The sequence below is a fragment of the Apus apus genome, chromosome 19 (assembly GCF_020740795.1).
Source record: "Apus apus isolate bApuApu2 chromosome 19, bApuApu2.pri.cur, whole genome shotgun sequence".
Lineage (NCBI taxonomy): Eukaryota > Metazoa > Chordata > Aves > Apodiformes > Apodidae > Apus > Apus apus.
The window spans coordinates 1,583,841-1,611,296 of record NC_067300.1 but is presented as its reverse complement, the minus strand read 5'-3'; the positions used below and the strand labels follow the sequence as shown (position 1 = coordinate 1,611,296).

At 51.2% G+C, this 27,456-nt stretch overlaps 2 protein-coding genes across 2 annotated transcripts; both read right to left on the bottom strand.

Moving 5' to 3' along the window:
- Positions 1-100: 100 nt before the first annotated feature.
- Positions 101-8,230, bottom strand: DPH7 (diphthamide biosynthesis 7). The gene is made up of 9 exons (XM_051636533.1): positions 8,079-8,230; positions 7,643-7,779; positions 7,213-7,300; positions 6,376-6,470; positions 5,003-5,169; positions 4,413-4,485; positions 3,543-3,608; positions 3,159-3,331; positions 101-2,140 (listed from the first exon to the last, which is right to left on the bottom strand). Exons 1-9 carry the CDS (start codon positions 8,214-8,216, stop codon positions 1,518-1,520), a joined length of 1,560 nt encoding a protein of 519 aa, XP_051492493.1. The 5' UTR covers positions 8,217-8,230; the 3' UTR covers positions 101-1,517.
- A 3,983-nt stretch (positions 8,231-12,213) lies between these two features.
- On the bottom strand, positions 12,214-23,152 carry ZMYND19 (zinc finger MYND-type containing 19). Its single transcript, XM_051636560.1, has 6 exons — positions 23,044-23,152; positions 22,828-22,887; positions 21,278-21,384; positions 16,157-16,297; positions 14,965-15,145; positions 12,214-13,772 (listed from the first exon to the last, which is right to left on the bottom strand). Exons 1-6 carry the CDS (start codon positions 23,092-23,094, stop codon positions 13,629-13,631), a joined length of 684 nt encoding a protein of 227 aa, XP_051492520.1. The 5' UTR covers positions 23,095-23,152; the 3' UTR covers positions 12,214-13,628.
- Between the last annotated feature and the right edge of the window lie 4,304 nt (positions 23,153-27,456).

Sequence of the window (27,456 nt, the reverse complement as noted above, 5' to 3'; positions counted from 1 at the left end):
CACCCAACAGCACCAAGAGCCACCACAGGACAAGACAGAGGGTCTTCACACAGACCAGCCATGAAGGATTCTTAAAACCACAATGACCCAGAAAGATAAATCACTTATACTGATTTTATTTTAGAAACATCCAAAAATAGGGTGATTTTTTTTTTTTTTTAACAAAAGCTCTTGTTCACAATACTAATATGAATCTTCATGTAGCAGTGCTTAAGAACATTCTCTAAAATACAGTCACCTTGAAAAAAGGAGTTTCAGAGCAGCACAATTCTGATCTGTACCTCACTTCAGGTGAGCACTGTCATGGATAGAGAGAGATCCCTGGTGCTGGTGTTTCTTTCCCCCCAGACAACTAATTCCTTAGGACCCTCAAAGAGAAACCATGCAAGTTACAAGTTCCTTACCTCATTTAAGCTGTATTTTTGTTTCTGGGAAGATAATAGTTAAAGTATTCCAGAAACATTGTTTTGCTGATATTTCACAGTGAAAAAAGAAAGCTAATGAAGCAACCATGAGAAATCCTGCAGCCATCCCTGGAGGTAGTTAGGGCAATGTTGGTAAGATTTTGGTTTCTGTACTTACTTATTTTGAACTTAAAAGATGTCAAGAAACACTGCATGTACTTTTTGGAGGTTTTGATCTTAAAGCTGTTCACCTTTACGAAACTGAAAGTATCTTGACTTTGGACCTAAGTGTATGACTTGCTGTGGAGAGCAGAAAACCCAAGTCTGAAGGCAAGAGGCCATGGCACTGGAACAGGGCAGGGCTGCCACGCAGCTTCTGCTCACCCACGTGCTGAGCTTGGAGTGATAAAGTGAGGCTGCAACAAGGAGCTGAGTCTGATGTAAAATGAGGCTGAGACACACCAGAACCCTCACAAGAAAGGCCCTGCTGGGAACAGAGCTTCCCGTGGCTGAACTGCTGTCTGTTGTACCCCTCAGGCTGGATTTCCTTCTAAAATATGATTCCTCTCTCCTAAAGATCACCATGAGCTCATGGCTGTGTCAGTATCTGTCTTGGAGCATCCTCTCCAGGTCCAGGCTGGTTTGCAGATCACAAAGCTGCTACAGACACAACTGACCCTCTATTCCTGGGCTTTTCCAAGACATTCAGGGGAACCTCTGGCCACATCCTGTGGGTCTGTCTACACGGAGCAGCACTGACAAGTTTGGTTTGTGATGGGAGGAGAACGGGCTCCAGAGATCAATGGTACAAAGGCAAACCAGCCTCCAAGGGGTGCAGGTGTAAGGTACAACAAGCAGCCTCCGAGAGGAAGGTTCTCCTTTAACTAGAACACGAAGGGAAAACTAAATAAGTGTGTCTGTGTTTGACCATGTGCCTCAAAGCAAAGGCTTTTCTCAGTGGAAATAAACCACTAGTAATTCCATCACTATCAGCCTTAAAGGACTCACAAGCTCAACAATAAAACTGGAAAAGCCCAAAAGAGATTAGACAGGGCATAGGCTCAGCTCTGGATGGCAGTACAGGAGTTTCCTACCCCTCTCCCTGGGGACTGGTCAATGCAAACCTTCAGCTGTCCTTTCGCCTGGAAACGTTGCACCTGGCGTCTCCGAAGGGGTCGCCAGGCTCATCTCCCACTTCCAGACATGAAGGATATTGTCATAGAAAGAACAAGTGGCTACAATGCTCATTTCCTTCGGGCCATCTAGAGACCTGGCTGAATCGCTGCGTCCATCCAGGCCCCTTCCATTGGCTCTCCTAGCTCCCAGGTCAGCACTGCTGCCTGACTCAGGCTGTGCCCCCTGGGCAGACCCCCCAGCCAAAGCTAAACCCCCCTTGAGACCCGAGCCCCTCAGCAGGGCAGGATCCCCAGGCAGCTCAGGGCCCTGCTCTGCTCCGAGCGGCGGGGCAGGGCCTTCGCTCTCCTCATCCAGGATGACATCAAAAGTGGCTGTAGGAGACTCATAAATTATCTTCAGGTTTTGGACCTGCAAATTCAGTCTCTCATCTCTTTCCTCCGATCTCCCCTCAGGCTCCTCTGAAGACTGGCAGGCAGCAGCAGAGTCCTGGGTTGCACTCCAGGAATCCCTCGGACACAGCCTTGACCAGTCAGCCCCGTAGGCCAAGGAGTTGTGCAAGACATAGGAGGACAGGATGATACATTCCTCCGTGTTTTCCGCTTTAAAACAAAAAAAGAAATGAGCAGAAATCAAGTTGTGAAACAGCTTGATGCAGAGTGCTCCCAAGCCATCCTAGCATTGTGTCCTACAGAAGAGCTCTCTGGTTATTGCCTTCTCCACAGCAGGGTTAAGCACTCTGAGAGAAACAAGGTTCTGCCTCTCCTGGCAGTTTCTGAGCCACCTCTCATTAGCCTTGATTTTCTACAGTTCAATAAGCAGACAGGAAAGGAGGGTTTAAGATGCATGAGGTTTAAGAGCCTTATTATTCAAAACACCTAAAAAGGCTCAAGAGAGGGCAGATCACACAGTGATCCCCACTAAGCCAGAAACACAACTGCTGAGATTGCCAGAGCAGGTTCTGGTTATTAATAAATTGGAGATGTTTTCTTCCTGGGAGCTTTCAGAGTCCAGTGCTTCCTCTGATACTAAATGAACATCAAGCTCCTCCCTTCTCTGTACAGCAGAAATGTTATCCTTATTTCACAAGCCATGGATCTGCCCAAGGCCAGCAGAAACCCAGGAAGGCAACCATTTCATACAAGCCTGTATTTGTACTGTAAAAGCAAACAGCTTTTGTTCATGTAAATACCCTCTGATTCATATGGAGAGCTTATTCATGTCATTCCAGATGAACCAGCCTGCACAGCACTTCCCAGCTGAGGCAATAACCAGATCACCAGCAGGTCAGTGACTTCTGCTGACAGCGAAGCATCACCTGACATTTGGAAGAACCTCTTTGAACCATCAAGGTGAACACAAACCAGAATGGTCAGGTCAACAGGTAATGCCTTCCCACCAAGACAAACAGGTTTTCTTTCCGGGAAAAGAAGTCAGGAGACTTGCAGGTGAATAATGACAGACCCATCAGGTCTGGAAGAGTTACTTCAAGTCGGAGTGAAAGCCTGTGGCTACTAACACCACCTCGATCTTTTGAGCAAGCTCTGAGCTGGAGCTCCCCGGGAGGCCGGGAAGGGGAGCAGCAGCTCAGGAGCATCCCTCTTTCCCTTCAGCACTCACCCAGGCTGCCGCGGCAGTCGAGGATTTTGAAGCCGCTCTGCATGCAGGCGGCCAGCAGCACGAACTCGTGGCTCGGGTGCCACTTCAGCCGCCAGACCCCTCCTTCCACGGGGGTGTCCGCCAGCGGCTGCTCCATGTTCCTGGTGTCCCACAGCAGCACGTGCTCGTCGTAGCTGGAGACGTACCACAAATAAGACACCCAGACAAGCAGCAGAGCTGATTCAGTGCAACGGGTACAGAAGAAAAAGAGGAAGGACTGCGTGCTCGCTTTTCAGGGCCGCTGCATGTGGAGACGGCGCCGGGAGCAGAGGCAGCGCGGCCAGAGCAACAGGAGGGGCAGCAGGGAGCTGGACACACCAGCCAGCAGCTGCTGGGGGGGTTTACCTGCCAGTAGCCAGAAGATTCTCCCGGTGGGGACTGCACTGAATGCTGCACACGCCCATTGAGTGTCTGCAAAAGAACAGCACACAGCAGAGGGAAGAGACAGCAATGAGAAGAGACAATTTGAGAAGAGACTTTTTTTCCTTGAATTTCAGGGATTTTGGGCCCGTGTGACCAGGTGTCTCAGGAAAGGAGAGCAAGGTGAACTTAAATGAAACACACAAGCTGTTCCACAGTCCAACAGCCTTTCTTAGGCAAAATTTCTACTCACACAGTTTCTTAGCACAAGTATTTTCTGATGATACTTGTACCATAAACTGCTGGATGATAGGGTAACCAAATTTAACACACACAGAAATTTCCCAAAATAAAAGTGGAAATGAGGATCCTTCCTTTAGAAAGGAGATACCACTGTTTTCATGTGTGGAAGTGAGCTGTTGGTTTATTATACTGAAGGACACAGAGAAGTTTCAGCCCAAAGTTGTCCTGAAGAAAAAAAATAATCTAATGGCTGCCAATTTCCCAAGGGACACAGAAGGAGGCCTCTACTGTCACAGAATCACCTTGGTTGGAAAACACCTTCAAGATCATCAATCCAACCATTAAACTGACAAGTCCTTAACCAAATCCTATCCCTAACATCACTTCTATACAACTCTGAAATCCCTCCAGGGATGGTGACTCCACCCCTGCCCTGGGCAGCCTGTTCCAAGGCCTGGCAACCCCTTCAGTGAAGAAATTCTTCCTAACACCGAATCTGAACCTCCCCTGTCACTGCACATCTCTGAATTCAGTGGCTTGGGAATGGACAGGGTGGCACCAGATGTTCCCACAGGACAGGTTAAGGGCCCAGGGATGATGTGGCTTTCTTACCTCCTGCTGGTGAACATAGGAGCCTCAGGACTGCACCTGGTGTCCCAGCCCTTCAGCAGGCTGTCATCTCCTCCTGCACAATGAGAAGACATCATTACCCTGAGCACCTTCCAAACGACCAGTGCAGGGCACTGCTTCAACAGGGTAACACCCAGCTGAGGCTTTCCAGCCCTGGGATCTCACAGCATTGAAGGGCACACCAAAGGTCACCTGAGGCTCACAGGACTCAGCACCACAGAACAGACCTGCACGAGCAACACCCTCCCTCTGCTAAGCAAAAACCTTTGAAGAAAAAAAGAGACTGGACTCCAGAAGGTCCCTGAGCTCTTTTGCACACCACAGGAGATTAACATATTTTTGCCAACAGTCAGCCAAAGTACAAGTGAAAAGGTAGAGCTTCTCCTCAGTAACTCCAACCACTTCCCACCAGCAAGAAGCCTTTTACCACCAGCAGAGACCCCAACTCTTACAAGCAGTGTGATGCAAGCAGCAGACCTAACCCTGGACTGTAAAATCCCAAGGAAAAGACTTCCCTAAACAAGGTGCCCCCTCCCCAACACCTCCAGATGAGATTCCCAGCCCTTACAGACCTGAATACACAATATCAGTGTCCCAGTAATTAAAAGCAGCAATCCAGGCCTCAAATTTGTGAGCTTCCCACTGGTTCAGGACATGCACAGATGGAGCAGATTCATCTATGGAGAAAAGATTCAGCTTCCCCTCTGAATCACTGCTGATCACTCTCAAAGGACAACCACTACAGTGAAATACACAGAAAACATCAGAAATTACTGAAACCTGTGTCCTAAGAAGCTGTTAAGAGTAAAAAGTAGCAGCCAAAGATAACTTAATATAATACTATATATGATTGAACTGAACATTGATAGAAACCAGCAGAAGAGTGGCAGGAATGCACCCATTTATGCAGCTCTTTTTAACTTCAGCTCATCCCATCTTAAGATCCTTGATGATCCCCCTCCCCTGATCTCAGAGGGGGAGCACACCCTGTATGCTTGTTCCTGAACCCTACTGAACCTCCTGAATTCCCACACAAGGGATATGGGGTCACCCCCTTCCTACAGAACTGCACGTATGGCTTCTAGAAGAAGTTTTTTGTCCCTCAGGTGACAACAGTGACAGGCTTTAAAAGCACTTTCCATCATGGCAACAATCTTTTATCTTGAAGGGCAGAGACAAGGGGAAGAAGGAATGTAAGGAAGAAGAAAGCATAACTGGGAATTCTACTTATTCATTAAACAGCATGCACAGAAACAGCTTTAATTAGCAAGAGCTACTAAATATTTGCCTTGCAGCACTGAGCACACAACTGCCTGATCCCCTCAGTTTCCAGCCTCACAACAAAGGCACCACTCTCCTATTTGCACTTCACTTCCAGAAAACATTTCCCCACCTCTTTCAAGGCACAGTTCATTCTCCTTACTCCGTGCAGTGATGCCACTGCTGAAATTAAATCTGTGAGCATTGGAGAGAGGGAGGAGCCACTTCCAAACCAATTCTCTCCTGTTTCTCACAAACCCACATTTCAACTTCCTACATGTGCTATTTTGGCAGTTCTTAAGCAGAACTTCACATGAAAATTGCAGCCATTCTAAGAGCAGAGTTGGAACCAGTGGATCCATCTGCATCTTTCCTTTTAGCAAAGGCAGCAGCAGACATGTCCCTGGCTCACCTGTCCCCATTTACCATGGCATAACCTCACATTTGTTGTTGGTTCAGTCACTGTTACAGTGGCCATGGAACATGTTCTTGTTCCTTTGTTACCCTTGCTCTGGAAATAGTAACTTCTAGAGGAGGTGCAGGGAGACCCACCTGGGACCAGCAAAGTCTTAAACCACTTCACAAAAAGCCACTAAAGGTTCATTCATCAAAGTCCTCAACTTATGCCTGAAAACTGCCACACACACAACACCCTGCAGCACCAGCCTCTGCCTCCCACCCTCACCATTGCTCTCGTCCTGTGGACCAGTCCAGAGACAAGGCCAGGCGCTGCGCCCCGAGATCCACCCTGAAGCAGGGCTCCAACATGCAGCTCTTCTTCTACTGGAAAGAAAAGGAATGGGTTAAGACTGGGAAGACAGCAGGGGTATGACAGCAGGGATACTGCTCACACCCACAGCAGGTGTTTTCCAGAGACCAACAAGCATATCAGGGTTCTGCACTACTGAAAAGTCCCACAGCAACATATAATTGCTCAGCACTCGCTGAGGGGCAAACACGTGCACTCCCTGGATCCCCCCACTTCTGCCCCCCATCTCCCACCCAATTCCCCTTAAACTTTGCTTCCTCCCAGTGAGTGATGAAATGCAGAAGATATGACCTGACTGCTGAATTCCCTCCGAGACTGGCTCCTGCTTCCCTGGCTCTGTGGGAATAGCACTCATGATTACTCCCTTCTCTCACCAACGAAAAGACACCTCCCTCCAATTTTTTTCCCTGTTTTTAACAACTTGGCACCTTCTGCTGTGTTTACCAGTTACTCTGTGTTCTCAAGTCACAGTTTCCAGGGTTTGCTTCTGCTCCCCTCCTGCCTCTCATCTCCCACACTCTGCAAGTGGGTAGAGCCCAGGCAGTTTATCTGGTGCCAGGAACAAATTTGTGGGATTTATGACAAACATTATCAGAAGACAAAAAGAAGTGCTCGAAAAGCTAAGCACACTGAGTGAGCCATGGAAACCATACAGCTCTCCTACAACTCTCTGAACACTGCTAATAAATCCAGAGATGTATTAAATCAGGGCTAAGCCCAGCCCCAGCAGCAGCAGGTGTCACAGCCACCTACCTCGCTCCCAGTCAGGTGGCAAAACTCCACAGCACCCATCGAGTTTGCAATGCCAACCATGGGATGTTCTGCAACAGGAACGTGGCACCTACAACAGCAAAACAAGTCTTGAGTGACCTTCTTGCTTGTATTTAAGGAGGAAAAAAAAAAAAAAAAAGTCAAAACTTTAATTCCAGGATGTACAGGAAGGTACAATAAAATAAATCTTATGAAGGAAATCTAAGGCTCCTCAGGCTCCCACAAACCTGCGTGGTGGGGATAATACATCAGGCATAACCTACTGTAAATTACTATAAAAAGGGGTCCAGCTGTTCAAAGAGCACAACAGAAATGGGCACAGCCTTTCCTCACTGAAGCAAACCGGGGAACACTTCTCCCCGAGGAGGCAGGGACACTGGTGGGTCAGCAGGACTGCAGCTCCCGGCCCTACCACTTGATGTCCAGGATGGCGGCGGTGTCAACCCTCTGGATTTCTGTCAGCGGGATGTGAGGCTGCTCCTCGTTGTAGTGATAGAGGTAGAGGCGCCCGGTGCGGTCACAGAGCCCGTTGCTCCCTCGGGAGTCAGTCTGCACCCAAAACCGGGGAGGAAAGCGGCTGAGCGAGTGGTTCTCCCTTCCCGCCACCCCTCCCCGCCCGACAGCTCTGCGGGAGCAGGGCTGAGGCTCCCGGCTCCCGGCGCCTGCCCCGAGGGATGAAGCCCCGCAGCTCCCGCACAGCCTCCCGCGCTCGCCCCGCACCTCAGGGCCGGCGGGAGCGGGGCCCGCGCGGGGCTGCGGCGGCGCTCAGGGAAAGGGCGGGAAAGCCCCGCGGTGCGGGGCGGTGCGGGGCGGTGCGGGGCGGTGCGGTGCGGGGCGGGCGGGCTCACCGCGGCGGGCGGGCGCAGGTGGTAGGTCCCGCAGGCCAGGATGCTGTGCCAGCCCTCCACCGGGCACCACTCCACCGCGTCCGCGCTGAACTCCGTGTCCAGCACCTGCAGCGTGCGGGTCCGGCACGGCGCCGCCATCTCTGCGGGGCGGGCCCCGCACGGCGGAACCGCCGCCCGTCTGCTTCCCGGTCAGGGGCGGGACGGGGCGGGCCCGGCTCGGCCCGGCGGGCGGTGCTGCCCCTGCCCCGGGGGCCCGATCCGGGCTTGTCGGCACCAGCCGGGGACCTGCCGAGCCGCCCTCGGAGGAGGCTTTTCCAGCCAAGCTCTTTCCAGTCTTCCAGCACCACCGCGTCCTGCAGCTCGGCCGCCGGTCACGGGAGGGCTGTGCTCGGCTCTGAGCCAGCGGCTGCCCGGGAGAGAGGAGACCAGCACCCCTCGGCACCCCCTCTGCCGCTCCCCAGACCTTCCCCACCTCCCGGGCACTCACCGCTCTCCCAAACGAGAGGCGCGGCTGCCGCAGCGGCGCTGCGGGAGGAGCCGCTGGGACCGCGGGGGGAGGGATCCCGCTCCCTGCCCGCAGCCTTTCCCGAGCCCCGCAGCCCTGCCCGGCGCGCAGCGTGAGAGCTGCGGGTGAGAGCTGCGGGCTCAGGCTGCGGCACCGCACAGTGCGTGCTGTGCTGCTCCCTGCTCTCCCCTCCTTCCCTGGAGCTTGGTTTGCTGCTGCTCCCCAGCAGACGGTGTCACAACCCGAAGGGTTCATCCCGCCTCGCTGAGTGAAACTGTCAGCAGGCTCTGCTGGTGAGGTGTTCCCATCAGCAACACTTCGCTTATTGACACTGGGTTTCACCCACCAGTCTCGTAAGATCCTTCTGCAATCCTTGACTCAACCTTTATTACGTTATTATTACACCGAATAATTTAATCAGTGGGTGTTGTCACCTCCCTGATTCATTAGTTTTTCCCAGTTATTTTTTTATATTTTAGCCACCCAACTGTTGGCCTCTCTCCACCAAAACAACCTCCCTTTAACTCTCCCTTTCCCATCTTTTAAACAGTTGTTTTTGCCTGTGCCCCAAAGCAGCCTTTTTTTTTTTTTTTTTTTAATGTTCCTTGATTAAAGTCATGACCAAGTGTGTTTTGGAAGTTCAAGCAACTGTCCCCTGCTTGTTATTGCCATTAAATCAATTCCAGTAGAGCTCTGAAGCACAACTTCCCTGCACAGGAACCATCATGACCCCTCCCCAGTATCAAGCCACGGATGCTGCATCATTGCCTCGATGGATTTGCTAAGTGCAAGTGCTGTGCTCACCTCTCTATTCTTTGCCACATCTGCCCTGACACCCGTTTCAGAAGCTGCTGTCACGTTTGCTGTGGGTACTGAGGGAGATGTCACCATTAGCTTATTTATCCTTGAGCTCCCTTGGAGCCACAGGTGGCACCATCTGGTCCTGGCATCTCGTCCCTCAGCTCTTCCACAGCAAACGTTTTTCTGCAGGGACAGAAGGTCCAGACCTCCAGGTCAGACCTTCCCTTTATTGTGCATCAAGTTTACTGGCTCTGGCAGGTTCCCTGCTCCTGTTCTGTTTCTGGTTTTTTTTGTTTTCAAAAATATTTGTGCAAGTTTTATGACTTGCATCTTCTTCATATTCCATTTTAATTCTTTTGGGGTTTGATTTTTTTTCCACACTCCACCTGCCAAATCTTACTCTTTCCATCTCCTACATTTGGACACCAGATTACAAAGGATTTCTCCCTACCCTGCAAGCATCCCTCATGCTGCTTTTAATCACACCCAACCCCTTTTGACCTCTCAATTCTGTTTCAGTGGGTGGTACACCCTTGCTTCTGGCCCCACCCTGCTGGCTTACATGGAATCTGTGCCACCTGCAAGCATTTCAGTCTTGTAGCTGCCTCTCTTACTTTCCCTAGATGCATTTAAAATTAAATCACCACCAGGAAAACTTGAAAATATAAATCTGTGGGTGTATTAAAAGCTCAAATTGCTCAAAAGGCAAACACTGAGCCCTGCAATACATTGAATTCCAATGTTGTGTTCCTTAAGCCAGCCATTATTTTTATCAGTTTGAATTGTGACTTTTGCATGTTTGGGGTGGGTAATATCACTACTTTGCCATGAAGGAGAGTACCTGGGGGGAAGGTGTCAACATTTGATGGCTCATGTGGCATGTGCACCCCTGATACAGCCAGCACCAGTCACACTGCAGGTTCCTGACATCAGCTGGATTTGCCACTTTGCAGCTGTGGCAGAAATCTTTCTCCAGACTCTCCCAAAGGGTCTGGAAGCCCATGAGGTCCTCCTGGAACTGGCTGGCACCAGACAGATGTTCACCCACTGCTGGTGACTCCAGACCAACTTGCTGTGACCCAGCAGCAGGAACGTTCATCCTCAGCTGCACGAGGCACCAGGTGTGTTCGCAAGGACACGGCAGGTGACAAACCCAAGCCAGCAGGACTGCACAGGCCTGAGCAGCCAAATTCTGTCTCCCAAAAGCAGACCAGCAGATCCCCAAGCAGCTTGCCAGACATCACAGCTCAGAGGTAGATGGCTGTACAACAGGCTGTTTATGAAGAATACCCTGATCCTAACCCACTGCTCTCATTTTCTCTCTCCCTCCCTCTCCCCTTCTCTCTCTCAGAAGTCCTCTGGATCTCCTCTTCTAAACAGATGTTCCTACCTAGGAAACCTGACTCATTAAGCCTTGTTTTGGTCCACAGGTGAACCAAGGGTGTGTACAAAGAGTACCCCATGCTTCAGAGAACCAAGGAATAAAATATAGAGATGCAGTTTGGGTTTTTTTCCCCTGCAGGAAACCTCTTAGATAAAGAGCATCTCCATCAGGGAAAATCCTTGAAAAGCCAGCTCATTTACCAGTACTGCACAGACCTGCTCCAAGATAAATGACCATGGACTCTTGCCCTGTGCTTCTTAAATACTTGCCCACCTGAGGATATCCACCTAGTTTCTTTAGGAGGAGAAAAGGAGGTCCTCCATGAGAGCTTCATTCTTTGAAAAACCATATAGGCTGTATGAAGGGGAGTTGCCATGTTCCGGTGTGATTAGTTCCTTTCTGACACACCTCACAGAAAGGGAAGATCTCTGGCAGATGATCTTGGTGGCTGACAGAATTGTTGCTCACATCACTTCCCACACTAATTGGGAAAAGCTGCTCTGCAGGCAGGGACATGCTCACTGCTGCCCCAGGGACCTTCCCGAGGTCCTCAGTCAGAATCCTCGCTTCCCTGCCCTGACAGAGACAGCCTGGAGTCCAAGGTCACACACTGAAGTCAGAACCAGTGTTATTTCACCAAGCCCTTTCAGGATGTCCAGGCAACTTGTTACTTTCCATTAGTCGATGATCACCCCCCTAACCTAGTGAGAATCTTCCCTCCCCATCCGCTTCACCCCTTCCCTTCCACAGTCACTGGGATGGGGATTGCCCCAAGCACCCTCCATTCTAGTTTTACAGACACTTTAGCTCAAGTCTCACCCTACCTTCATTCCCTTCCTCTGCTGCTCAAGAGGAACCTACATGTTGCCCCACCAGGGCTCCCTCTGCAGTCCAGCTCGGTCCTCCCTGCAACCACTTCACAAACATTAGGACTAACTGTGGCCATTTCCCCTGCTCGGTGCTGCACGTGTGATTAGATGCCCTAAGACACCACTTCAGTTTGCTCAACATGGTAACACAACAGAAAACTGCTGTCACAAAAAGCAGCCTTTGAACCAGGCAAGGAAAAAAACCCTCAATACTTCTGCCCTTTTCAGTGGATTACCTCAAATTAAAAAAAAATATATATTCCTTTTGTCCCATTTTATATTCATCCCAAGCTGTACAGTTCATGTAAACCAAATAATTGAATGGTTCTTCAAAAACCAAAAGTATCACCCATTCTAGGAAAAGTCCTGCTTGACTTCTTCCCACCAAAGGGCATTTTAGGCTGCCTGAACAGAAAAGTTACAGTATAACCATGAATTAAAGAGTTGCAACTTGACAGTGTGCCTACCCAGGGAACCTCCAGCAGGAAACTTCAGATATTTGTTATTTCCCCAAGAAGCTTAAAGTCAAAGTACAACCCCCCCCCCCCCCAAATACTCATCATTAAGAACTTCCTGTGCAGATATTAGAAACATAATGTAATATTGGAAGTCCACAGCAGTTCAGTTTTTCTAACAAATTGAATACAAGCAAGACCAACATTGCAACATGAAGTGGCAAAGTGAATCCTGATTGAAAAATTAAATTCTTAATGGCTTTTACAAAAAAAAAAAAATAAATACCTATTTCACTAAGCACTCCAAGAAAGGCTCTGTATTAAACATTCAGCAGCTCACATTCTACTGTGAAGTAAGACTAACACCTGGCACTAAATCATCCCTTTAGTTCTTCAGGAAACTCAGCTGATACTCCTTGTATTTCTAAGGCAAAAATGGAAAAGAAAAATCTTTCAGATTATACATTAAAAAGTGTCTGAATGGAATAACAGGTGTGCACTCTTCAAGCCAAATCCTCACCCCATACTATTTTTACTCATTACTACATTGCAAAAAAATAATACAAAAGTGTTTCTTGGATTGATGGCATCTCTTCAGTGAATAAATAACTCAAATTACCAAATATTAGGTCACTTCAACATCTCTGCAGGTCACTGGGGTGTTTACTCTGCTTACGAGAGCCACGAGGGCCCCCACATCCACACACCTGCCTGAGCTTCCCGACAGCTTCTTGAGCCACAAAAGGTTATTTCACAAGAAGAAAGCTAACTCAGGTTTCCCAGGATTGCTGGGGCAGGCTCTCCAGCAGCCCATGCTCAGCCTGCCTGCACAGACCCCAGGGGCTTCCCCACCCTCTGCTCCAGCTCCTGCTGCTCTGCTTCCCACCTAGCAGGGATTTCCAGCCTCCTCGTGTGGCTGCTCTGAGAGCAGCTGGAAGGGAATGGGAGAAAGCTAAAGAGCAGACACCATTTCATTCTGACTTTTACTTTGTTTGCCCCTATTTTTTGTTGGGTTTTTTTGGTTTTTTTTAAGTATAACTTCCATGCAGAGTCCTGCTGATGTTGGAGCCTCCTGCCCTGGCACTGCCACAGACACCTCTAGCCACACAGGAGGAAAAGCTTTTGCTACATTACTTTTTTTGTTTGTTTTTTTGTTAAACTTTCAGGCCAACAACGTGTTCTCATCTGAACGTTACAGTTAATGAGTCCTATCAAGAATTTCTAACAAAAACTGTACATGAGTTTACAAATGTATTAACATATAAATAATGAGAAGCTTCCTGCCTGGAGCCTCCACAGTAGTCTTTTTGCTTGAGAATATAATACTGGAAGGGTAGACCCAATCCCTTTCCACAGCACCAGTCAGAGCTGGCTTAGTCCAGTCAGCCATTCTGCTCAAGCATCACAGGGTTGGTTGGTTTTTTTTAATTCTTCAGTGCCTCTGGCTTCACTAAGCAGTCTGTCATTACTGTGCAAAAGCAAGAGTCCAATGCCTTTGAGAAGGAATCCTGCTGCTAAGAGGCCTCTGCCACCCGGTCATCGTTCTGGTCCGAGCTCTTGCTGGAAGGTCCTTTTCTTCTCCCGACAGTGCTTCTTGTGAGCAGGCCAGTCCTTCTGCTGGCACTGGGACCCACAGTACCTGGCGACCTGGCAGCGGCCACAGATGTTGAACTCACGTAACTAGGAAGAAGACAAGACACCACCAGTGAGCCCCTCAGCACCGTCTCCCCAGGAGGCCGTTATCACAGCTACCAACACCCCACCAGGAGAGTCAGAGGGTTTGAAGCGACAACATTTGTTTGGTTTTGCTGCTGCTCTCACACAACAGGTTTTCTAAGCAACACTTTGGAGCGATTCACGTTTTTTTCTCATGCTGCTCCTGTTTTGCCACCTTCAGTTCTGTTTGCAGCTACACGCACCTTCGCGTTCAGAACTGACTGCATGAGCCCAGCCACTGCCAAACCTGGTTATCCAGGAAGCTTTCCTGTGCAGACCCCAATGAAAGGAAATGCTCACTCTTTTTCCAAATAGAGGGCATTTGGGACAGTTTTTGCAAACATTCCTTTCCCTAAAGGAAAAAGTGGAACGCATCAATTTAAGCCTACTCAGCACTTGTTCTCCCAGGAAAAGCCCTTCCTACCCCTAGGTAAGGACACCTGACAAAGCAGCACAGCCCTTCAACATCTCATTCCCTGACTATATACACCTACAAAATTTTTTTTACTGTGAGAGTGACAGAGCCCTGGAACAGGCTGCCCAGAGAGGCTGTGGAGTCTCCTTCTCTGGAGACATTCAAACCCCCCTGGACACGTTCCTGTGTGATGTGCTCTGGGTGACCCTGCTCTGGCAGGGGGGTTGGGCTGAGTGATCTTTCGAGGTCCCTTCCAACCCCTAGGATTCTATGATTCTATGATTCTACAGCAAACTGGCTTTCCTCCCAGTTGCCCCCCAGATAGCAGTGGCTTTACTCGTTCACCCCCTGCTCATGAAATGTCAAGCATGTTATTTTTTTCACTCCACGACTGCCCCAAACCAGCTACAATATGTTCTCCTGTCTTACCCAGCTGCTTGCTCATCCCCACACATGTTCCCTAGAGGAACACCTCCACACCTGGCTTTTCATACATCTGCAGAAATCACACTCCTCCCTGTAAACCACTAGGTCATTTACTGCCCCAAGTCAAAACCACATTCTCTGAGACTGAAAATTATTGCAGAGTCTGAGGATTCAGGCCGACAAAAACCTGAGTTAAACCCCACAGTTAAAAATACGGGTTTTACCAACTATATGGCACGTCTAAACTTTCCATTTTAAGGAACAAATCCCCAGGCACACAGGGCAGCCAAGCACACTTCCAACTCTTGGACACACCTGCTTCTCAATCATTGTGCACGGGGGGTAGTGACATTCATAGTATGTGCACGAGTTCTCCTCCTCCTCCACAACGTCCCCGTTAGCGTTGTAATACCGGGTCACATTCAGCACTGGAAACTGCTCCTCTATAGGGTCTGTGGGAAGCTGCTGGATTGCCAGCCAATACAGGCTTTGTTCCCTGTAAAAAAAAAAAAAAAAAAAAAGGACAAATTTGGTCCATAAATTCGTAACAAGCATATAAGGAAAACTGATTCCAAACTAACTAATCAAGTAAGTAGGGTTAACATTGTATTGCGCCTGCTAAGCCTCAAACTACTCATGCTCCTCACATATTGGATCTTTTTTGGGCTATTTTTGCCTAAGTTAAAATCAAGTTTTAAAGTACCTATGCAGAAGCAGTTCCATCAAGCAAAATGATGTCTGTGCACACAGCCTGATGTCTGCTTCTTGTTCTTGAGCTCCCAGAACCACTGGGAGCATCGTTGCAGCATCACTGCCACTCACTGCACCTTCTCAAAACCAGGTTATTCAGCTCTAAACTGTCTCATGGGTGCTGCAAGTGTTTCAAGAGAAGTGTCTAGAGTGAAGTGAAGTCTCTGGGTCTCCTGCCAAAACCAAGGATGCCCATGTTACATCGTAGATGAACTAAATCCACCCTGACATTAGAGTTCAACATGCTCTCAACTCTTAGCTCAATTAGTGCAACATGGCAGGCAGGGAGTTCCCCCAATCTACTAGTGAAAGGCAATGGAAGCTGAACCCTGCTTTGGTTTAAACTCAAATAGAGGATCACAAGTGGCAGCATTTTGCAGCTGCTGGCTTCTGCAGGTTGTGCTGGAATTTCTGTGCCCAAGGATGAGAGCCACAAGCCAGTAAAATCTGCAGGGCTGAATTCAGTGTGTCCAGATGCCATCACCCCAGTGGAAGGGACCCAGGCTTCCTGCCTCACTGTGGTGACACCACCTGGCACAGCAGGACCTCTGCATAGGAACACCATGGGGTTAGAGGTCCCTTTGCAGCCAGCATGAACCATGAACATTAACTCAGCTCCCCAGGAAGCTAAGACACACAGTGAGGTGTGAGCAGCCCAAGGACAAATAAAAAAAGGGATCATACTAGACTAAAATCACTAAAGGAGGGAGAATCAACAACTTTTTTGATGGCAACCCTCTGCCAAACATCAACACACCTTTGTTTACTAGAGATTTCTTCAGCTTTGGGTTTCCAACCCCAAGGAACCAGGCGCAGATTGTCTAGGCGGTTGTCCACAGTGACTGAATTCAGATGCACCACCTGAAATCCAGGAGCAATCCCTCCCCGGTGTCTTTCCCTGGAGGAGACAAAACCAACTGAAAGGTCAGTGATGAACCAGACCTCATGGCTCCAATGTGAAGAACCACACTAATGCCAGAAGGTTCCAGCCTGCTGTCCCTGAAACAGTCGCAGCAAAACTCAGGCTGCCAACAGACTGCAGTGGCTACTTCTGCTCTATCAACCCCAGAAGAAAGAGACTTCTTCCAGGAGGTTATTTCCATTATAAATGAGTTTACTCAAAAGACAATCATGGTATATTTGAACTGGAAGCATACTGCAAAGAAAGTTCTGGAGACTACTGCTCCAGTTACTGCAAGAGCACCCCTGTAATTATCGTGTTCCACAGGGTAGGCTTGGAAGGTGCCAATACTGCTTTGTAATTTTAACAGGAAACTCTATCAGACACATTCTTGCAGGCCTGGCAAAGGCAGAGTTTGGTATTTATGAAGAAATGTCTCTTAAAAAGTGACAGGACAGTGGTTTCACCAAGTATGCAAAGGCTTTTTAGACTCTAATTGTGTGTAACACACAGCAAGGGGCTCCTTGGCTGACCAGGGGGCATCTCCTGAACCTTGTCAGACCAAGGAGAACTATTAGCAAGGGGATGGCTGCACATTACATCCTACTGGGATTCTTCCCTGTTCCCTTCTCACCATTCTCATTTCCCATTCCACCTTCCTTTCATCTCTCCTTCCTCTATTTCATGAAGGTCACTATCAAGCACCCTTACTCCTGGATGAGTTTCCATACCACTTCTTGCAGGAATTCCCATCCCACCTGAAATGCAGGCTTGGACAGAAATCATGTCAGCTGTGCCAGGATTCATTTCACATCACAGAGAACACACTGGCAGCATCAAGAAGGACAATGAAGAACTGACAGGGCTGTCCCAGGGTTACCCAACATTTCCTTCTAGGAGACCCTTCCAAGAGCTACTTAAAACTTCACCCAAGCCTGGTTTGGCTGCTGCTTCCAGCTCAGTGTCCACTGAACATTCCAGTTCAAGCAGCTCACCCAATTTTGAAGAGATATAATGTGTCCAAGATAAAAAAAAAAAAAAATCCCACTTTTTTTTTTTTTCCTTTAACAAGGCATTATCCACCAGAACAGGGGAAATTCACTTAAAAGTGACTGACAAAGTGAAATGTAGTGTTTTGTTTTCTTTGTCAAAATCCATCCAGATATGGTGAAATTACATACCTGGGGGAAAGAAAAACACTTGCAATTCACAAATGCCCCAAACTTCCTAGAATTTAATGAGTAAAACTCCCTTGGAGAGGCTACAAGCAGCAGCCCAGCAGGAGGACAGAGCATGGAACCTCCTGCCTGGGAATCCTTTGGGCCTCCACAGAGCAGGGAGAAGCTTCTCCCTTTGAAAGTAAAAGGGGTAAAATCCTCCTTTTTTTGGGAAAAAAAAAAGCTCAAAATAAACCACACAAAAGGAAACTACAGAAAGGAGTCTGCTGAAATGCCCTAAGGCAGGAAAAGCTACTTTTGTGGTGTTGAAGGCTACCAGAGGGTTGGTGAAGGAAATGAGGAACCCTGAGGGCTACAAGCAGGAACCCAGGAGGTGCAGGGGCCCAAGTGGATGAAGGGGAGAACTGGTCAGAAATGGAGACAGGGAAGGAGTTAAGGTTCTTAGACTAAGACCAGGACAAAGTGCCAGCAAGAGAGATGGGATAGATATGAAAGAGGAATCTGGGAGGAGGAGACTGAAGTTCAGAGCAAGAACAAACCAGCCATGGGGGGGAAAGGGAGGAGGTGAGTCTAAGACAAATTGAGAATTATTTTTTAAATTTATTAGATGATAAGGTTAAGAATGGTTGGACTTGGGGAAAGAAGAAGGATTACAAGAGTCTGTGACACCAGGAAGTCCCAGCAGTGGCAGATGCCAACCACTGCTCCCAGAGCCCAGCTCTGCACCCACAGCTCCCCATGAGCAAACCCTGACAAAACCCAACAGCACAGGGAGCTCCCCTGTCCCCAACACCTACAGAGATGTACAGTGAAGGAATCTGCCTTCTCCTTGCAGAAGGGGACAGAGAACAGTCACAGAATCACAGAATAGTAGAATATTAGGAGCTGGAAGGGACCCCCCAAGATCATCGAGTCCAACCCCCCTGCCAGAGCAGGACCAAAACCAGGGCAGGTCACTCAGAAAGGCATCCAGACAGGTCTGGAAAGTCTCCAGAGAAGGAGACTCCACAGCCTCTCTGGGCAGCCTGTCCCAGGGCTCTGTCACCCTCACAGGAAAGAAGTCCTTCCTCATCTTGAGGTGGAACTTCCTGGGCTCCAGTTTGAATCCACTGCCCCCTGTACTGTCCCAGGGCACAAGTGACAAGAGCTTGTCCCTGCCTTCTTGATGCCCTCTTGTATTTATAGACATTAACTAGATCCCCCCTCAGTCTTCTCCTCTCCAGACTGAACAGCCCCAGGTCTCTCAGCCTCTCCTCATCAGGCAGGTGTTCCAGTCCCTTCCAGCCTGGGTAACGCAGCCAATGTTCCAGCAGAGCAGCAGCTTCTGCCTCCCCCAGCACCCCTGAGTCCCTGTGAGATGACAGGCTAAATGCTTCACCCAGAACATCTCAGAGAATTAACTGGACACTGTTCTGTTTGTATTTTAAAAGCTAAATTGAGAAGTGAGGCCCCATGGTTGAAGTGCCAAGTGCAGCCAGCAGCAATTCCAGCCAACAGGAGCCATCCCTGAGCAGGGAATAGGCAGTGTGATGGGAACTGCTCTAAAAAAAACGTAAGAAAAAGGAAAATCAGGTCTTAGATGTCTTTTTGAACCACACACTTAGTGATACTTATGACTAATCTGATGCTGCTATTCCCCAGGGAACATCACTACACTCTTCCAAAACACAGCAGCTGGGATCTACACAGGGAACAGGGCAAGAAGATGACAGAGTCCTTCTGCAGGTCCCCAGCCAGAGGCTTTCAAACCCTGCTTTGGAGGAGCCAACAGTCCACCCTGAGAACACAGCAAGAGGCTGCAGGAAGTTCCTCCTAAAGAGCATTTGCAGCAAACGTGGGTATTTTTCAGCTGGTGGTTCCCAAGCAGCTCATGCTCTGCAGAGGTCCAGGGGAGGGCTTTGGGGGGAGAGTGGGAGAAGGTCCCTGTCATCACTGCAGCTTTGGTGGCCACCAACTTCCTATCCTGAGGTCCATATTATGTGAACAAAGATGCCTGTTTAACTAAATTAAAAAAAAATTATTAAAAATCTGCTTTATTTGCAGTAGCACCCAACACAGGCCTACTGACTTAAACCAGAAGCAAACCATCCAGCTAGTTTTTTCAGTGAGAAGACTTCTCTGGGCTATGTTTGGGGGAGAACAGTTAAACTACTCTCCTGTACCTGCAGTAAATCAAGTTCTTTGCTTTTAATTCACCCAAGCAGCAAGGCTGACACCAGAGAGGACTGGCTGTACTGCCCATCTCTCCTGTCCTCCAAAGGCTTCCAAAGGCAGAGGCCACCAAGCACCTGCAGCCAAAAGGCTTTCTGAGGACACCAGGAGACCCAGCCCCAGAGGTGTGCTGACCTGCAGGGTGCTTGCTTGTCATTAAAGATCACAGGAAAATCTACACCCTCAAAGGGATCAAACTCAATCCACACAAAGAGCTGAAATACTTTGCATCTTCTAGTCAAAGAATTTGACTTGCCAACTTCAGAATTGCAGCTCCACCTGCCTGACAGCTCACACCTCATCTCTGAGACTTTCAAAAAAACACTAGTACACAAATAATCTGTTTTGTTGGGTTTTTTTTAACACCAGTGCATGCTGGAGTGACACAATCTGAATTACCTAACTGAACACGTTAGAATTATTTCCTAATTTAGGTAAAACAAGCCAGAAGAGGCAATGACTGAGCTGTGTAATAAGCAAGTGGCTGCACTGTCATCATCTACAGCCTTTTATAGTCAGCTGGAATAATTTTAAGGTGCTATATTAATGCTACTTACAACAATTATTACTGTATGAGGTTCACAGTTAGCAGTAGCTGACAGTGATTTATATACTGTAGCCAACTTTGTAGTAATTTTCAAAGTTATAGTTGCAACAAGATTAAACATTAACAGGTGCAGGTTAAAATCCATATTTTATGAGCAGATTGTAAATAATAATAGTCTTGGATATGCTTCCTGTCTGCCTCCTCTTGTACAGGGATTACTTTGGTGATTAAAAAGTAACCTGGAACAAAAGCACATGGAACAAGAAGCTGTATCCTGAGTATTGTGACTGCTAAGTCTAGTTTATGGAACTGAATAGAAAACATACTTAATTTCTCAAATAATGCTTTTAAAAGAGGTAAGAGCTCTCATCAGCATACCCTGGCTTTCCTACAAACCCATGAGCAACACATTAGCTCCCTGCCTCAGCTAATCTCTCACAAGCCAGTAAATTCACTTCTGAATCTAAACTGGCAGCTACAAAGGGTAACCAGAAACGGCTCTTGGAATATAGAAAATAAGACGTAGCAGCTGATAGGAAGGATCATCAGCACCACTTGAGGCAGCTTTCCAGAGCCAAACAAAAAAACTTTGAAGTTATCAGAGGTTCTATCTCTCTCCAGTGCTCTGCCAGTTCTCCCTGGTGCCAAGAAGACATACCCGACTATCATGCGACCAAAAAAAAAAAAGCCTCACAAGGTCAGTCTTCACCTATCAAGTGGAGCCAGTCCCCTGCTCCCCCAGCCCTGCACCGAAGTGTTAGGAGCACTTCTCAGATTGAAACAGCCTCTCCTAGAATGATACTCACCCATCCCTGTTTTCCCTGGGAATAAGGCTTTTCTGGAGACTCAGCTGTTGGGAGGCTGAGTGCAAAACCAAACCCTAACAACACCTATGGGCAAACCTGTGCTGGGTTCCCAGCTGCAAGCCTCCTGAAAGGCTTCAAATACTGCAGGCAGAGAAATAAACAACAGACAAGTGGGTGGCAGCAAACCTCCACCTCAGTGAGCCCCTGAAGTTTCAGCTCTCCTCCTGATACCCACCAGAGCAGCTCATGCAGCAGGCGCCCGGATCCCCTGCCGCGGTTTTTGTCGAACGCGTAAGCAAATATTTTAGCACCATTTCCATCAGCATCTACCTCCATCCGAGCCTAGGGAAAAGGGAAAGGCTGTGAGAACATCCAACAGGGAGCAGCAGGGCACGTGCTGCACTGGGACACAAGGAGGACCCAACACTGAACACTTGTCTCCTAGAGATCTCTTGACCTCCATGGGATTTGTTTCCTCTGAGGGGACCCAACCAGCTCTGCTCTTGTGGTTCACAGAATCACCATGGCTGGAAAAGACCTTTAAGATCATCAAATCCAGCCTTCCTGAAGATGGGAAGAAGGAGGCTGTGCACAGCAGGAGCCCCACTGAGGCAACGAGTAGCAACAACCCAGCTGTGAGCCTGTGGGGCCAGGACCTGTGCTCTGTGCTGAGCAGATGTTCTGTCCAGCCACCCAGGCTTGGTTTTCAGCTTCACACCAGCCCAAGGGGGGACCCTGCCCCCTTCCCCACCCCAGAGCTTTGTGCTGGCACCAACGCTCAGGGACTGCACCAGGGACCAGACAAACCCAGGATACTCACAGCTTGTTACTGCTCCCCATGACCTCACACTGGGCCACCAGAAGGGAGGGATGGGCAACAAGGGTGTCTGCTGGCAGCAGCTCTGCCACAGCACCTGAGCCCCAACTGCAGCTCTGCCACAGCACCTGAACCCCAACTGCAGCTCTGCCACAGCACCTGAGCCCCAACTGCAGCTCTGCCACAGCACCTGCTGCAGGCACTGAGCAGGATATGGTCCCACCTCCAAGAAATCCCCTGTTTTAGAAGATCTTGGAAATAAGGATTCTCTCCCTATCAAAGCCCTGCTGGAGCCCCCCCCCCCTTTCAGGGCACGTTAAGAACAAACCTGTTTTCTAGTCCCAGACTGAGTTACAACAAAAGAAGTTTTTCTCACTCACAACGATGTGCAGAGAGAAGATGATTTTAAAGTTTCCCAAACCAGGGAAGACAAATTATAACTTCTCCAAAGGCACACGAATATAAAAGCTCACTATTAAAACAACCGTCTGTTTTAAACTAACACTGCTTTAAAAGGAGAAAAAACCCCCAGTTTTCCTGTCGGGAAACGCTGATGTTGGTGCGGGGGTGAATTCAAACCTCCCCCCCCAGGAGCAGGGCAGAGCAGGGTCCTGTCCCAGAAAAGACCCCCCCAAACCTTCAGCACCGGACGGGAACTCCCTCCAGCCCCGGAGCGCCCGGCCCGGCCCCACGGCAAAACCCCCGCGGGCCCCGGGGGCAGCGGGGCCGGGAGAAGGGGGCGCGAGGAACCGGCCCGGGGGGCGCGGGGCCGGAGGGGCTCGGGCATCGGGGGGGAAGGGACCTGCAAAAGCAGGCGGGGAGCGCGGGCGGGACGAGGCCGGCCCGGGGCGGGGAGGAGCGGCACCGGGGACACGGGGGACGCGGCGGGGGGAGGGGGGGGGGCGGGGAGGGGTCACCGGCGGGAAACGGGGGGGGGGGGGTGTGACCGGCGGGGGGCGGCCCCTCACCTCGAAGGAGTAGCTCTCCACCAGCGGGATGTCCTGCTCGTCGATCAGCGTGTACTTGGTCTGCAACACACGAGCGGCGGGGATCAGCGGGGCCCCCCGCGCTGCCCCCGGCCCCGCCGCCAACACCGCCCCCCGCCCCGCTCGGCCCGGCCCGGGGCCGCTCACCTTGCCGGCCCCCCGGCCCCGCTCGGCCCGGCCCGGCCCGGGGCCGCTCACCTTGCCGGCCACCCGGCCCAGCCGCACGATCCCCAGCTTGAAGTCGGTCATGGCGGGGCCCGCGCTCCCTCCGCGCCCGCCGCTGCCACGCGCCGCCGCCTCGCGCACACCCGGGGAGGGGGCGGGGCGCGCACCACCGCCCACCAACGCTCCCGGCCAATGAGAGCCCGCGCCGCCGCCGCGTCACCATGACGACACCGCCGGCTCGGCCAATGGGAGGGCGGCGCGGCGCGGGGTCACGCGGGGAAATGGGGAGGGGAGGGAGGGGGGGGGGGCGGCCGCGCGCGGGCGCGGGCTGGAGCGGGAGGCGCGGGCGGTGACGTCACGTTCGCGGGAAGCTTTGTGGCACCGGCGCCGGGGGGCGGGGCTTAAAGGGGCCGCGCGGGACCGGGACCGGGACCGGGACCGGGATCCTTCGGGAGCGGGACCCCCGGGCCCAGCCCGCCCCGCGCCCCCTCAGCGCCCGCTCCCGTGGGCGGTGCGACACCCCCCCCGCAGCCCCCGGGCCTCCCCCCCCGGCGGGCAGCGCTGCTCGGTGCCCGGCGGCCCGGGGCGGGGGCTCTGTCCGCCAGCAGATCGGGCCCTGGGCTGGGGAACGGCGGCGGGGAAGCCGAGTTTGGGGCAAAACGCGCTGTTTGGCGGGGACACCCACGTCCCGTGTGTGTGTGTGTCCCCGCATGGCGCGGGTGCGTGGCTCCGCCGGGATCAGCCCCGGCCCCGGCGAGACCCGCGGGGCGGGAGGACGGCCCCGCAGCTCCCGGCCCAGCCCCGCAGCTCCCGGCCCAGCCCCGCTCCCGGGGGCTTCGCTGCTTCCCCAACCACCGAGCGGGGCAGCGGGACGTCAGTCCTGGCTTCACGCGGTGCAGGGACGTGCAGAGCTCATCCCTGAGCATCCCTGGGGAGCTGCCGGCTGCAGCCGGGGCTCGGGAGGCGGAGCAGAGGGAATTCCGAGCGCAAGGAAACGGACAAACCGGGCGAGAAGAGCTGGGGCAGCAGCGTCCTGCCTGCAAAGCCACGGGTCCCCAGCTGTGTCCCGGGGAAGGCGGGTTTAACCTGGTCTGAGGAGCATCTAAACGAGACAAAGGGTCCGTCAGGATGGGGCTTGGAGAACTTTTCTGAGTCTTTAACCCCTACACAGGAGGGAGGTGCTGGGGGCTGTGATGGAGGGCCAAGGAAACGAAGCACACGAAGCCATTCGGAGCCTTCCATCATTAGCAGGTTGCCCCGCAGGGAGTACCTGATTCTGCAGGCTCTGCAGCCACGGCCTGGGCACCCACCCAGCTCCTCATGACAGCAAACCAGGCAGGCCAACCCTCCCAGCACGGGAGCCAAAAATAATCGTGCTTAATGAGAAAGCTGATCCCAGCCGGTGAGTTTGAGACGAAACACCCACGTGGTGAACAATGCTCTGCTTTGTGAAGAATTTGTAAGAAGGGAAAATAAAATCTCTAATAAAGGGTTAATTGGAAAAAAAGAAGATGCAGTGAGTTAATGAACGTGCACGCTGGCTCATCAGGGGTGGCTTCGTTTTGATGATTGGAAAGAAGAAAGAAAACCCAGAGCCCACAGAGCCACCACTGCCCAAATCCAGCAGGTGGTGTTGGCACTGGGCCTGGGAAGAGCTGTGGTTCCCCATGGATCTGCTCTTCCATAGAATCATTGTGGTTGGAGAAGACCCTGAAGATCATCAAGCCCAACTGTTAACCCAGCCCTGCCAAGGCCACCACTAAACCATGTCCCTTACGCCCACTAAACTTGTCAAGAGGATCCCAGGGCTGGAGCAGCTCTGCTCTGGAGCCAGGCTGGGAGAGTTAGGGTGTTCAGCCTGGAGAAGAGAAGGCTCCAGGGAGACCTTAGAGCACCTTCCAGTGCCTGAAGGGGCTCCAGGAAAGCTGGGGAGGGGCTTGGGACAAGGGCAGGGAGGGATGGGATGAGGGGGAGGGATTAAATCTTGAAAAGCAGAGATTTAGGTGAGACATGAGGAAGAAATTCTTTGCTGTGAGGCTGGTGAGACCCTGGCCCAGGTTGCCCAGAGAAGCTGTGGCTGCCCCATCCCTGGCAGTGTTGAAGGGCAGGTTGGATGGGGCTTGGAGCAGCCTGGGCTGGTGGGAGGTGTCCCTGCCCATGCAGGGGGTGGGATTGGATGATCTGTAAGGTCTGTTTCAACCCAAACCAGTCTGTGTCTCACATAGTTTGAAGACACACTGAGCAGAAATTGGGGGTTTCTTATTCTGTGGATGGGGAGAAGAAAATGGTCTGGGCAGGGAGAAACTCAGAGGTGCTGATGTGCTTTGAGGTTTTCCTGGGGGCAGAGAAGGCGACCTCAGGGGTGGGCTGTGGTGGGAGACCTGGAGGACCCACAGACCTCACAAGTGGCTGCTGTGAGGTCACCCCCCCCTGTGCAGGGCCCATGTTCTTTGAGAGGTGGGGAAGGAGGCAGGTTACAGAGGCACTGGCAGCCCCTCCAGCACCAGGGACATTCCGGGCTGGCCACACGGGGCCATCACAGCAATTTGGGTAGATTATTTCAGCCCAGGGGATTCTCTGCATCTTTCCTCCCCCAGCAGCCCCACAGGATTTGTAGGATTACCTCCAATTTGGAAGTTTCCTGTCAGTGCTGCTTGCATTTAGCCCCTGCAGGGACAGCAGTGTGCCCAGCTCCTGGGAAGGACCATGAAGCCCCAGGATGAAGGTGAGCCACGGGGCTGAGCTGCCCAAGCCCTGTGTCCAGCCAGGGCTTCTCCCTGCAGCTCCTCCAGAAAGCAGGTTCCTCCCTGCCTTTATGCCAGAAAAAAACCTCCCTTTCCTATTTGGGCCTTTTTTCCCCTTTTGACACACTCTGTACTTCCCACGTCACCCGCCCAGAGTCAGAAACAGCAGAGGAGCCCTCACTGGTGGTTCCCACCCCACCGTGCTGCTCCCGAGCTCAGACAGGACCCACACCCCAGAGCACCCCCAACGCCTCCCACCCTCCAGGGCTGGGTTTAGCTCTTCCTTTCCCCTGTGCCCACAGTAAATGTAAAACCCACATTCCAGCACCTGCTGTGGGTGGGTGGGGGGCACTGGCCCCGTGGCCTGTGGCACCCAAAAGCTATAACAGAATCCAGATTTTTCTACCCTAACATTTCATAGCACAGGCAGACATGAATCCCAAACATTTGCCTTTTCAGGGCCTGTTCTGTCTCAGGGAAAGGAGAAGGCTCCTTCTCCTCAAAGCACACAAACCTCTTATGCCACCAGAGCCAAGGTCTCAGCACTTCTCAGTGTTCCTTTCCCTCTTTTCTCCTGAAGGTGCAGGTCACCAGAGTGAGAAGAAATCCTCACCTCAGGGCACAACCCAAGTTGTGAAGGAGATGGATTCTAAATGTGAACTTCATGTAGGTTGTTACTATCTTTAACAAGCCCTTCGCCTCCTTTTTAAGGAGCCTGGTTTGGATAAAATGAGTTATTGGCAGGGCAGAACCCGCCTGCCAAGCTTCCACCAGAGCACGTGCCCTGAGGTAGCCTGGGAAAGGCTCTGCATCCTGCCTCAGGGGAACTGCCCTCCAGCCAAAGAAACCACTTTTCCAATTATTTCCAGCACTGCCAAGTGGGGGGAAACCCCCAGTGTGTGTGTGTGTGTGCACAGAGGACAGCCCCAGGCACCCAGAAGACTGATGGCTCTTGAGGTTCACACCAAAGTGAAGGGGTCTTCTAACACCAGGATCAACAAATACTTTAAGTTTTAAGATTGCTGCTGAAAGGGTGCTGCAGTCCTCTGCCAGGCTGCCCTGCCTCAGGCAGTGTGAGCATTCATGCAGCTTGTCATGGAATGGCTGCAGAACTTCAGCTGGAAGGGAGCCAGGCATCTGCCCAACAGGCAGTCAGGACAGCATCAGCTGAGTTTTGTGGATGGAGACCCCACCACATCCCCATCACGGCCTCTGCCCACTCACAGAAGGGTTTTTCCCCCCCTGTACCTTATCAGAATTCATTGCAACCCATGTTCTTTGAGAGGTGGGGAAGGAGGCAGGTTCCAGAGCACGGGGAACTGCACCTGACCCTGGTTCAGAGCATCCAAGCAATGTTCCAGGCCTGACACGTGGTCAAATCCAAGCCAAGGAATTAAAGATGACACCTGTCTGGGTTTTCATCCATGCTTCTGCTTTATTCCCTGGTGGCCTTAGAAAAAGGCCCTACAAACAGCAGGCGAAAAAGCAAAGAGCAAAGCCACAAACTCTCCTGCTTTCTGCTCCTGCCAGCTGAGGAGGCTGCACAAAATCTCAGCTGCCTTTGTGCAGAGCTGGGGCAGGTGGGAGCTGAGAGGCCAGCGAGGGCCTGGACCAGGGGCAGAGCTGCCCAAGACACAAACCCTGCTGGGAAGGAACAGACCAACCCGTGACAGTTTGTGGGCAAAACTTCCTGGGTCCTGCA